This window comes from Drosophila rhopaloa, unplaced genomic scaffold (genome assembly GCF_018152115.1).
Source record: "Drosophila rhopaloa isolate 14029-0021.01 unplaced genomic scaffold, ASM1815211v1 contig_170, whole genome shotgun sequence".
NCBI lineage: Eukaryota > Metazoa > Arthropoda > Insecta > Diptera > Drosophilidae > Drosophila > Drosophila rhopaloa.
The window spans coordinates 205,002-217,749 of NW_025335051.1; the positions used below are offsets into that span (position 1 = coordinate 205,002).

Sequence of the window (12,748 nt, forward strand, 5' to 3'; positions counted from 1 at the left end):
TCCGAAGTCTCTAGACGGGGAGGTGGAGTTTTAATTGGAGTTGATTCAAAACTCCCCTCAGAGGAGTTATTTTTTGAGGAATTCAATACCATTGAATTCATTTGTGTAAAGTTATCGATTCCTGGTAGCTCTATATACATAACTTGCTCATATATTCCGCCGTCGTCTGAACTTCCTGATTATTTAAATCACCTTTCCGTTTTTAAGTCTGTTGCAAATAAGCTTTCCGATAGGGATCAGTTAGTAGTTCTATGTTATTTTAATATACCTAGCCCACTGAGGATGGATTGAATGTCTTACTACTACTACTAGCACAGCATGATTTTATTGATGGCCTGCTTGACATATCCTTATCTCAAGTAAACCATGTTCGAAATTCACTAGGTCGCCTACTTGATTTGTATTTTTTGTATCAAATCCTGAAGGTGTGTTTTTGTCCAGAGTAGCACCACTACCTGAAGATCCATATCACCCTACAATCGAACTTACATTTGACACGGGTAGAGTTATAGAAGAAAAATCCGAAAAATTAACCAAACGAATACATTGTTTTCGCAAGGAAGACTTTCTGATGCTAAATAATTTTATTTCTGGCTTTAATTGGTCTGATCTTTACTTATGCAAGAATATGTCCGACGCAGTTAATATTTTTTACACTGCAATAAACTCATTTTTTAATTTCTGTGTTCCGTGTTTCCAATAAATCACCTTGGTTTGGGAAAAAGTTGACACACTTAAGAAATGTAAAGTCAAGACTTTTTTAGGACATATAAAAATACCGGTTCTCAATCTGTTTTAACTAGATATTTAAGTGCTCGGTCAAGACCGCGCTTAATGCTCAGTGTTATAATAGTTACTTAAACCGTTTTAAGGTGCAGTTCTCTCACGACCCGAAATAGTTGTATAACTTCGTTAACACCAAGCGTAAATCGAATTCATATCCTTCCTCGCTGTCGTTCGAAAATGACGGCAACCACAGATCAGGCAATAGCCGATTTATTTGCCCAATTTTTTCAAACGACATAATCTACTTTAGATTATTGATCACAGCCTTATTCTTACAGCATATCCAAGTCAAACTTCATATTCTGTCCCACTTTAACAGAAAGTTCTCTTCTTTTCGTTCTTCTCCTTATTAAGCCTGTTTGTTCGCCAGGGACCGATGGTATTCCTGGGTGCGTGCTTAGGTATTGCGCTAAGGCCCTGTGCAAGCCTCTTCACAAGTTGTTTACCTTATCTCTAGAAACTTCCCAATTCCCAAATATTTGGAAGGAATCATTTGTTATTCCTCTTTCCAAAAAAGGTAACAAGTTAGAAGCCAGTAACTATAGAGGTATTTCTAAGTTGCCAGATATTCCTAAGCTTTCTGAAAAAATCATCTGCAACACCTATGTGATCAATCATTTCTCCGTGTCAACACGGATTTATTAAACGTAGATCTCACTACATCTCACTACAATGGATCTCAAGTTATCTGAATGGCAGGTCACAAAGGGTCCTTATTCAAAATTAAATTTCTAAAATTCTTCGTGTTACCTGCGGTGTCCCACAAGGGAGCCATCTGGGTCCGTTAGATTATTTATTAACTTTCTTCCATCAATTATAAGTCATTCTCGCGTACTTATGTACGCAGATGATGTTAAGTTGTGCTTGCAGTATAAGGACATTTCCTGCCATTTAGACTTACAATTCGATCTAGATAATTTTTAAAACTGGTGCCGAGATAATTTACTAAATTTAGACGGTTCCAAGTGCAAGCTGATGACAGCTCCTTGCATAGAATAACTTTTGTAAACGATCTTGGCGTTCTCTTGGACCCTAAACTAAAATTTTATAATCACATTTCGTCCATGGTTAATAAAGTTAGAGGAGTGCTTGGATTTATTAAAAGGTGGTCAAAAGAATTCGATGATCCTTATTTAACTAAAACTTTATTTATTTCGCTAGTCCGTCCGATTCTGGAGTATGAGTCTCCCGTCTTTAGTCCACAACACGGAATACATATTGGTCGTATTGAATCAGGACAAAAAAACTTTCTTCTTTTTGTTTTATGGCGCCTAAACAGGGATGCAAATCTTGACTTACCGTCTTATTTTAGTAGTTGATTAATTTACCCTCCCTAGCCAACCGTAGAACGATGCTTGGTGCAGTCTTCATTTACAACCTCATACATGGAGATTTGACTGCCCCGACTTTTTTTTTTTTAGACATCATGCCCTACCAACTGGATGTTGTTGAAAACTTTAATTCTAATCTCGCCATGACCGGGGCAATGTAGACCAATTGTGTTCTCAATTTATCGTAATAAATAACAAGAACGCCGTTTACATACACTTGCATTTATTACAAAACGACTACTTTTCGATTTCTATGTCTATATTACTAAAAACAAAGAATCTATGTCGATTTTGCGCTCCATTCTGCCATGCTATGCCTGCTATGGCAGCTTTATGATATTGTTGTCTGATTTTGACACAACTAAAAGCGTAATTCTGATATAGTGAATAATTACTATATCTCATAGAAATGTTTTGATAAATAGAAAAAAAGCTAACAAAATTGGTTTTACCGTAGAACGATGCTTGGTGCAGTCTTCATTTATAACCTTATACATGTTGATTTGACTGCACCGACTTGGTAAGTCTGTGCCAAAGAGAATTAACTAGAAATTATATTCCCCTAATATTAAATCATTGTACATAGATCTAACTATGCCTTGCATTAGCCTTTCAGAGTATTATGTTCTAACTATAATAGGCTTATGCGGCTCCTAAAACATTTAATACTAGCTTTATTGGCACAAAATTTATCTTACTGTTACTTTTTCCCCGGACTTTTACAAATATTTTCTTATCTCGCGTCTATCTTCTCGCGAATCGTGCGGGTAAGTAGGCCATGGGACACCTCGCGAAACAAAAAAAAAAATACAATTAGATAGACTAGCAAAGATGTTGATATCACCAAATTATTTTAAAACAAAATATTCTTCACGTTAAATTAGAGAGTATGGGGTAATGCTCAAGGGTGGAGAGCATTACCCCATACTCTCCGGAGGTATTCTTTTTAAAATAATTGATATTTATTAGTATTGTGTTGACAAATTTTCCTAGAAATTACTTAAAAGTAGCCTGCTGACCCCAAAATGACATAAAATTGAAAATAAAGTTCGGATCACCTCCTGAGTTGATATAGCCATGTCCGTCTGTCCGTCTGTCCTTCCGTCTGTCCGTCCGTCCGACCGTTTCTACGCAAACTAGTCCCTCAGTTTTAAAGCTATCTGCTTGAAACTTTCCCAAAAGTTGTCTTTCTTTTGCAGGTAGTATATAAGTCGGAACGAGCCGGATCGGGCGACTATATCATATAGCTGCCATATAACTGAACGATCGGAAAAGCCATAACGTTTGTGTTTTTAAAGTTAGGAAGTTGGGATTTTCTATAAGTTTTATGTTTGGCCAATTAATCCGACCTACCGAATTTCATAAGGATCGGACGACTATATCCTATAGCCGCCATATAACTGATTGATCGGAAATGCCATAACTTGGGTGTTTGTAAAGTTAGGAAGTTGGGATTTTCTATGGGTTTTATTTTTGGCCAATCAATCCGACCTACCAAATTTCATAAGGATCGGCCGACTATATCCTATAGCTTCCATATTACTGAACGATTGGAAATGACATAACTTTGGTGTTTTTAAAGTTAGGAAGTTGGGACATTTTATGAGTATTAAGAATACATCATATGAATAATTTTGAAGAATATAATTTACAGAATATTCTGCAAGGGTATATCAACTTCGGCTCCGTCCGAAGTTAGCTTTCCTTTCTTGTTTTTAATTTTGTTTTTGCACAATGCACCGGTGCACAAAAGCGTAGCAACTACGGATAAAATAAGTGACTTAGGGCTCCAATTGCCACGGCATCCACCTTATTCACCCGATTTGGCCCCTCGGACTATTACCTTTTCCCGAACCTGAAAAGATATTTCATTAATAAAAAATTCAGCTCATCGACGCCGCGGAGGAGTATTTTGCAGACCTTCCGAAAAATTACTTTTCTGATGGGATCAAGAAGTTGGAAAGTCGCTGAAATAAGTGTATCGAGCTAAAAGGGGACTACATTGAATAAAATAAAAAAATTTATTTATAACTAAAACAAATAGTCAGTTTTAAAAATGCTGGACAGTTAATAAAAGCGTAAGAATCTCAAAAAGGAACGCAAAATAAAGAATTGATATCAGTGCGCTATGGGCTGTTATTTTTAGGCCAATAGCTTTTGTACAGAAGCAAACTGAATAGCTGTTTCAGGAAAATAAGGAAAAACTACGAATGCACGGTAATTTCAGTTACGCAGGTCATACAAGAACCAGCCCAATCCATCCAAAGTTCGCATCATCAATATTTTAAGATGCCAGTCTAATAACCGATGTGAGTGCACACGAAAGCTTTCTTTTAAGCAAAAAGAATGGAAACTATGAGACATAACTTGCCTATCGAATAGCCATGTTTGACCCGGAATGATTACACTACAGTGATGACTTCATTATTTCCCGGAGCTCAAAAGACAACTGTATATTGGTATTTTTACAATGTTATTAATAAAAAGGTTAAGGTCACTGTTGCCTTCAAACGTTAAAGTCATTTTAAAGTTAAGCACTAAAAGCGTCCATCATTAAATTCATAAAGGAGTAAACATTGAATCTAACGTTGGAAGCTTTTAATGCTTAAATATGGTGTTTAAAATGCATGCTTTAAAATCACAAATGTTTTGCCGGTTAATATAAAAAGCAGATCAATAAAACTTGCTAACTCCATGTAATTGAGTTGTGTTTGAATATTAAAATTAAAAATCTTGAGTGCAGCATAAGCCCCCCGAGTCGTAAGACGGCGTAAGAGTCTTAAGAAATGTACTACCTTCGTATTTTAATTAGTTTAGTAGGTGTACTAAACAAGATAATCAAAAATTCTGTTATAACCAGTTATCACACAATTTTATTTCCGAACTCCCAGCTGTAAAAGAATACGACAGCTAAATTAACACAACAATGCTGGAAAATCCTAAACCAAATTATAAAAGATCCTGGCTGAAAATGGAATAAAACAACATTCTTGGTAATTTTTTTAATATGTAAACGTACCTTCCGATTAATTCTATCAATTTGACGGTTTTGGTTTTCCAGTTCAGAACCCATATCCAATGCCATGTTACGGAGGTTGCCAATCATTGTGTTTACCTGACCCATATTTTCTTCCATTTCATCCTCTCTAGCATCATTTGTTATCCTAGAAAGAGATTAGTTGTAAAAAATATATGGTTTTTCCCGGAACGTAACAAAAAAGTAAAAAGATACAGTAATTCTGGTCTTAAGTTACTAACATATAAGAGTTATGTTTTATATGAAATGATAGTTCTATCATATTATCCGGAGTTGAAGCATGCAAATGTGGCTATGATCTCAAAGAAAGGTGTTTTTTTCGGACATTGATGCGCTATGATCAGCGCAAGCAAGTTGCCCTTACGACACTAAGCAGCGCTTGTTACGCGCGGAGCCCTATTTCCCAATGGGCGTAAAAAACGAGATCGCGAGAAATGAAAAAGGACAATATAAAAGCGGACAGGCTAAGTTAGAATACATACGAAATTAATACTAATACTAATTTTGTAGTTCCTGGTAATTCTATAAGGCACAGAGAAGTAGCTCGAGACTCTCTACATCCCCGTGAATAAGTTTTTGAATAAATAGAGCCAAAGCATTGAAAAAGGATGGTAGATTAATTAGAAGAAGTCTACTAGAGTAGGATAGTAAAATAAGGCTTGCATTCCAGTTAAGGCCACGTGGAGCAAATAATAAAAAGTTATTTTGCACAGACTCTATCCGGCCTATATGTACACCATACTGAGGACTCCAAACAGCTGAACAGTACTCCAGGATTGGACGGACTAGTGAAATGAATAGAGTCTTTGTAACATAGGGATCATCGAATTCCTTTGAACACCTTTAAATGAATACAAGTACTCCCCTGGCTATATTCACCACGGAAGTAATATACTCACAAAACTTAAGTGTTGGGTCAAGGTGGGCGCCAAGATCATCAACATGCGTGATTCTATACGTGGCACATTGTGGGTTCACCCTAAAAAATGTCATTACTTTACACTTTGCGCTATTTAAATCCAAAAGATTTTCACAACACCATATTTAGGTCCGATTGTAAAGCCTGAACTGCTGGAAATTTCGTTATATTGCAGGCCTAACCTAACTTACATGAGGAAACGCGACTTTGTCAAGAGTAGATAGTGCTGCTGAACAGATGCATCGTGTGGTCAATCATATTTTTGGATGTAAACAAGCCTGTGATCTAGTCTAGGCCTGCGGCTCTCTTCTTCCTTCGCACAGTTCCTGTTGGCAGATCCTTCCAAGTGGATTTTCATGGTTTAAAGTCTACAACGACTCTGTATCCGATATACAAGTCAGACCTTTCTTCGCCTAGAATCAGACATTCTTTAACAGCTATACTGCACTTCTGGCGCCGAGTGCACTGCGAAGGGATTCCACGGCCATGGTGCTGTACATATTAAATAAGTTTAAAGCTTGGGCTTCGATGTGGAATATCTCTGTTAATCCTGCGTAGTCTCAGCATGCCACTTTTTCGCTGAACAGGCTTATCACATATCGCCTCATACTGGACGGGGTTCCCATCAAGCCCTCTGCCACGGCTAGGAGTCTTGGGCTTACCCTAGACAGGCTACTTACCTGGTAACAGCATATTGGGCCTGCCTGTGCTTTCACTCGGCAAAAAGCTCGGAAGATGAGATGGCTCACTGCGAAATCGATGCTTTTTAAGGCTTTTCACGCCTTCCTTTTTTGGGGAATCCAGTTTTTGGACACTGCCTGTAACCCCTCCATAAAACTAATTGAACTAGGCCAAGCCAAAATTTTAAGACATGATAGTCGCCCCCCACTATGCACAAGATCTCAAAATTAATCCTGACACTATACAGACCTATGGACAGAAGAAGACTAAACTACACCCATCTGACAATTGGATCTGACTATTGGGAGACTCATTCCTGATTCATAGTCGGAAACATTGACCAATATTGTAAGTGGCCTTTTTTTTATAAGCTACACATCAAAGCATGAAGGTGAATTGAATTTTACAAAGCACAATATTATTAAAACCATTGGTTCTTGCGTATTAAGAAATAAGAATTGTTTTAGCGATTTTGGGAACAAAACAATTCAAAATTTCATCTTCTCATCCATCGAATGTTAAACCAACTAATTGTAAATAGTTATTATCGCTGTGTAATAGCAGAACCGGGCAACCTTTGTACGAGAAACATAATAACAGACAAGACATTACATTTTTTGTAGGGCCCAAACACCGGAAAATTTGAAATTGAAATGACTAAATTAAAAAATGTTAGCAGTTGCGCAGTTGCCGCATGATGCCATTGCTTTCAGGAATTTGAGGAAACCATTTAAAGTGTTTACAAATTACTTTCCATTACCGATAGGAATGCACTACAACTTCCTTAAAATCTATAAGCTTTGATAAAGTATTGAGTCTACCTATCAAAAAGCAAGCAAAAATACCGTGAAAATAAATATTATGTGCCTTTGTGGTATTCCTTTATCTTCAAGTTAAATTAAAAAATAATCCAAATTTAAATTAATCAACAACAAAATCAAATCAAAATCTTTCAGAACTTAAATAGCTAGCTCTGGTTTTACAGATGTTTTAACGGATTTCCATTTCCATGTTGTCTTTAAATATCCACTAACCGTTCTGAATAATTTTGGTGTGATACTTTTTAGCTCAGTACAAACGTTTATTGATCTGTTTAAACCTTGACCACTTCTATTCCGTCTCCCGCAAATCAAATTATCGCAGTGCTCAAGAGTTGTAGTCATTTTTCTTTGCGGCACATCTGGCTCCTAGCTTCGCTATCCACTTTGAGCGAACAAAGCTATCCTTTCAAAAATTCTGGACGCTAAACCGTTTAACCAATCGAATCCATGTTTTCGCCCAAAAATAGTTTAAGACATTATAAATGGTTAAAAAATTTGACCGCTTAGATTTAAGCCTTTTTATAATTTTTAACACCCGTTCTAAAATTACAATTTAGCCAAAAATATCTTTAAACGTCGAAAAATGGCACTTCTAAACTGAATATCAAAAATTCCTTCGGTAAAGTTTTTCCTTAAGCTTTACGATTCATTTGATGGTTTCACCAAAGCTCTATCTATCTTCTAAACAAAGAAACTAAGCAAAAAGTCGATCTATTATCAAATTTAAGTGCTATTTACAGTTATTGCTGCCAGAATACGCAAAAGACGTTTTTTTGGCGAAAATCTATTTGGCCCGGTTTTTGATAGTGTAGTAAAAATATACCATTCGAATTGTTTTTTGCGGTGTTTATTTTTACAGTGTTTTGCCACGGGCTGTTAGGAAACATAAGAGCGGGAGATCTCAGTAGATAGAGAGAGAGGAAAGAGTGTAGCAAGTGCGCCAAAGAAGAAGTTAACGGGGAGACATTCAATTTGGTCAGAGTCGTATCAAGAAAATTTCTTTGCATAACCGTGTATTTTGGTGTATAACCGTATGTGAGCAATAATATTATTATATTAGTTCGCCTTTTAATTTTTTCTATAGAATGTGCAAATTTGTTGATATTTTTGATGTTAACTTAAAAATTTAGTGAGTTATGCCAGTTAGTTTCGTTTTTTACTAGTCTTAATTAGTAAAGTCATAAATGATTTACATTTAAATGAATATTTTGTTATTTATTAATTATGCGCAGTTGTGATATACCAATAAGCATACTTGTTATTCGATACAAACATTGCAAAAATTGCATTATTTAAAAAATATTGTCTTAATATTTAAGAGTTTCCTGTATGGAGACAGGTATAATGCAAACATAAGACATCGCAAGCGAAGCTGCGGGCACCCTGCCAGTATATATATAAAAAGAATATCATCGTTTGGTTTTTTTTTAGATATAGAGATATAACATAATAGGAGTTCACTGTACTTTAGAAGACTTTCTAGAATTCAGAAACCACTCAAAGATAATTTTATAAATAAATTTGTATACACAAAAACATTTGTCCAAGATGTCGAAAACGTTGAAGACAGATCTCTCATAATCACAGAAACTCATTGCAGAACTCATTATAAACAAATAACTAGACTTTATTATTGGCCTTAAGAGGTTATCCGGGTCTTGAAGCACGAAAAAAGCCTATTTCAGCCCAAATTGCCTGTTGTGACTCATTCGACGCGCTGGGCTTTAAATTTCTAACATTCCTGGTTTTGCTTCGATCGACTTGAAATTTTCGGACAACATTCCTGACACTTTGTACTATTATATAAAAAGTTTGAAAAAAATTAATTTTTTGAAGTGTCAAGACCCGGAGAACCCCTCATCATTGGCACAAAATTTATCTTACTATAACTTTTTTTCCCGGACTTTTACCTATATTTCCTTATCTCGCGTCTATCTTTTCGCGAATCGTGCCGTACGATATACGGCTGCGCCCCTCGGTCGGTTGGGCGGGTAAGTGGGCCGTGGGCGAAAAACAAAAGAAAAAAAAAACTGTTGCAACTACAACCGCAATTTTTTATTGCATAAGGACAAAAGCGTCGCACCAAGCTCTTCTCTTGAGATGCCAAGAAATCTTAATAAACACGAAACTAAACCAGATACTAATTGTAATGTTAATTTTGGTGGTAACAATGTTCTACTTAAAGTTATTCCAGTTATACTGATAGGCCCTCAAAAACAAATTGGCACATACGCCCTACTTGACGAAGCTTCGACAATTTCGTTAATAGATGAGCAGGTTGCAAGTGATATAGGACTACAGGGACCGACATGTCCCTTGAAGATGCAATGGACTAATGACTAAGTGTATGAACAAGTGTATTTAAAAGTAGTTAGTTTGGGAATCAGAGGAATGCAGGAAATTGTTGATAAGCCGCTAAAACGAGTGAATGACAGATTTCAATGTGGACTTTTTTGGAAAAGCGACGACACACAACTACCGGAATGTTATAATAGGGCATATGCTCGGATGCTATTATGCAAATTAAAAATAGACAAAAACCCAGAATACGGAAAAAAGTATAATGATGTTATTGAGTCATACCACTAACCATACAACATATAGACTGGTCATTTCATACAACGAAAATGGTCACAAAAGTTTCAAAGCGGGAGGCCCCGGACACTTCATTGCCTTCGGGTTTTTTTCGCTCTCGTTCTAATACTTATTTTCTCATTACTCGAGTTCGGTCGTTCAGTTGCAGAGACGCGCATTTTGAAGAAGGTTGCCTTGCGCTTGAATTGGGCTTTGTATGTATGCGTGTTCATCCATTCTCATACAGGGGTGCATGTGTGCGATCATTTCATTTCGATGCAGCAAGAATATTTTGTCTTTTGCTACTTTTCAGACTTGGTACCCTAACAATATGGGCGTATTCACTATTGGGTTAATGATAAAAATAAGAATATTATATGTTACAGTATATTTTTTAATATTTCAGCATAAATTTCATTTTGGTTGCAAATTCATATCAGTAGTAGCAGTAAAATGTTTTTCATATATGTATGTATTCCAATTAATAGAAATCAATCTACTGAGATACGAACAGGGCATATTGCAGTCGGTGTCACAAAAAACACCGACTGGTTTTAAGTGGTTCAGAAAACTTCAAACCTAATCAGCTTTGGTTGTTGTTCTGCGAGCGGATGGTGCCTGCATACCCTACCGACGATTGAATTTTAGGGGTGGGGACAGAAACAAGGTGTATGTAAGTAATATATGTATTTAAATCGGTATCCAGGGAACACCACGAGGAGGCCATTGCAATTGCGATGGAGTCTTCAATGAAGACTTACGAGTCGACTTGAGATATCAAAATGCTTTGAACATCTCCTTGTTCCCCACCTAACAATACCTCCTATACCTACAAAAAAAATTAAACATTTTATAAGAAACTAATTACTGTTTGAGTATTTTTAGTTTTCTTGCACCAGCTGTTGATACAGCTTTTCCTTTTGTATACATTTTTTCTGTAAGCCATTTACTGTTTTCCCGCAGTAAAATTAAAATAAATCCATCTAGCATTTTTATCCTGTGTTCATAACAGGAATGGGTAACCGAAAACCGATTGGAATAAATGCTGGACTTTTCAGTGGCGTGTATACAGGAACGTATAATTTGTTGTTTTATTCTTTCTATTTAAGGATTTTTGTCAAATATTTTTTTAAAAATATTGTAGTGAATTTCAATTAAAGAGAAATAGTAATCTGAAGGAGCTTTAAGTTTTAAACCTTTATCGGCGCAGTCATAATTTTTATTTATAATAAAATGTTCTGTGGAGCATTGTGTTTCTATATTTGTTTTTAATAGATCAGAACACACTCCGCACTCTTTTTTTTGCAGAAATTTGAACAATATATAGCATGCAAAATATCGCAAGGCATTGCTATCAAATTCGTTTCCAGTTGCAATATCAAAAATTTGCTCAATTTCCGTCTCTTCATCTGAGAACATATCGAAATCGGTACTTTCTTCGGTTTTTATGTCATTACAAGTTTTGTTTAAGCTGCAGTCCTGGATAACATTTATTAACATTGTATCTTCATCTGGGCCGCAATTACCAGACACTGATGTGGATGTTAATATTTTCATCGATAGCATTTTTGACATTATGATGTTAAATTCATACATCGTTGGATTATTATTTGTTGCTCCGCGAGCCCTTATTAAATAAATTAGGTTTTCTAAGGGGTTTTGATTCAATTTCGCGGTTGATATATAAAATATTTCCGAGCTCCACACACTTTCAGCTAGTGCAAGTACAGATGAAATGCTCAAAATCCTTTCGTCAATGCAATGCACTAATTGTGGATATTTAAATTTTCCAAAATACTTCCTAATTTCAACGAGGTATTTTTGTACGTTAATATTTTTCTGCATTCCACATCTGTATGGGTTTCTTTCATATAGAACATGGCTATTGAGGCAATCAAAGAGCCTATTTATTTTTCCACAAATCCGCCAGAATCAATCACTGTTCGGATTGCGGCCGCAACAGTGTAGCTAAATATTTGTGTTGCATATTTAACTTTCATTTTTTTCAAATGAATTCGGATTAATATGCTTGGCAGTTAATTTGGGACAAAGCCTCGTTGAGTTTGTGGACTCAAGTTGGTATAATTTTTTTAATATATCCCAAGATACTTCGCCATCAGGCGTAATTAAATTGTTCTTCATTATTATGTTTCTCAATGATTTAATAAGATGTGGGGCATCAAATATTGTAAATATTTCTTTTCCGTTAACATTAAAACTCGGCTTGTTTATGTTAACTCCCCATTTTTGTATGCTGCTCTATTATTTGAGCCTTGATAGCATATTATAGCGCGTACGTTAAGCCCCAAAGTTTGCGAAACTCCAATGTTCGCTTCAACTTTGCTCATGAGGGCATCATGTTTAATACCGTTAGCCGAAACAGTATGTTATAACTTATAACGTACTTCCAATTTTCAAATAAGCCTCTAGCCATAAAAGCGCATACTTGCTGCCCCAAAAACCGTGTTCTTTTCTCGCCATCGTTTTCAAATCCTTGAATTTCATCGAGTGCGGTATAATATTGCAGTCCTTTTTTTATTTTTATTTCATCACAAAGGATAACTGCTTATTTACATTTCTTACTCATTTCACCAACAAT

At 35.9% G+C, this 12,748-nt stretch overlaps 1 protein-coding gene across 1 annotated transcript in view; it reads right to left on the reverse strand.

Annotated features, from left to right (window-relative positions):
* LOC123037548 (synaptosomal-associated protein 25) overlaps positions 1 to 12,748 on the reverse strand; it is a 263,247-nt gene that overhangs the window by 141,744 nt on the left and 108,755 nt on the right. The window contains exon 3 of the mRNA XM_044458790.1: positions 5,137 to 5,281. Within this exon, the coding sequence (XP_044314725.1) occupies positions 5,137 to 5,281 (145 nt within the window). The remainder of the gene's footprint in view (positions 1 to 5,136; positions 5,282 to 12,748) is intronic.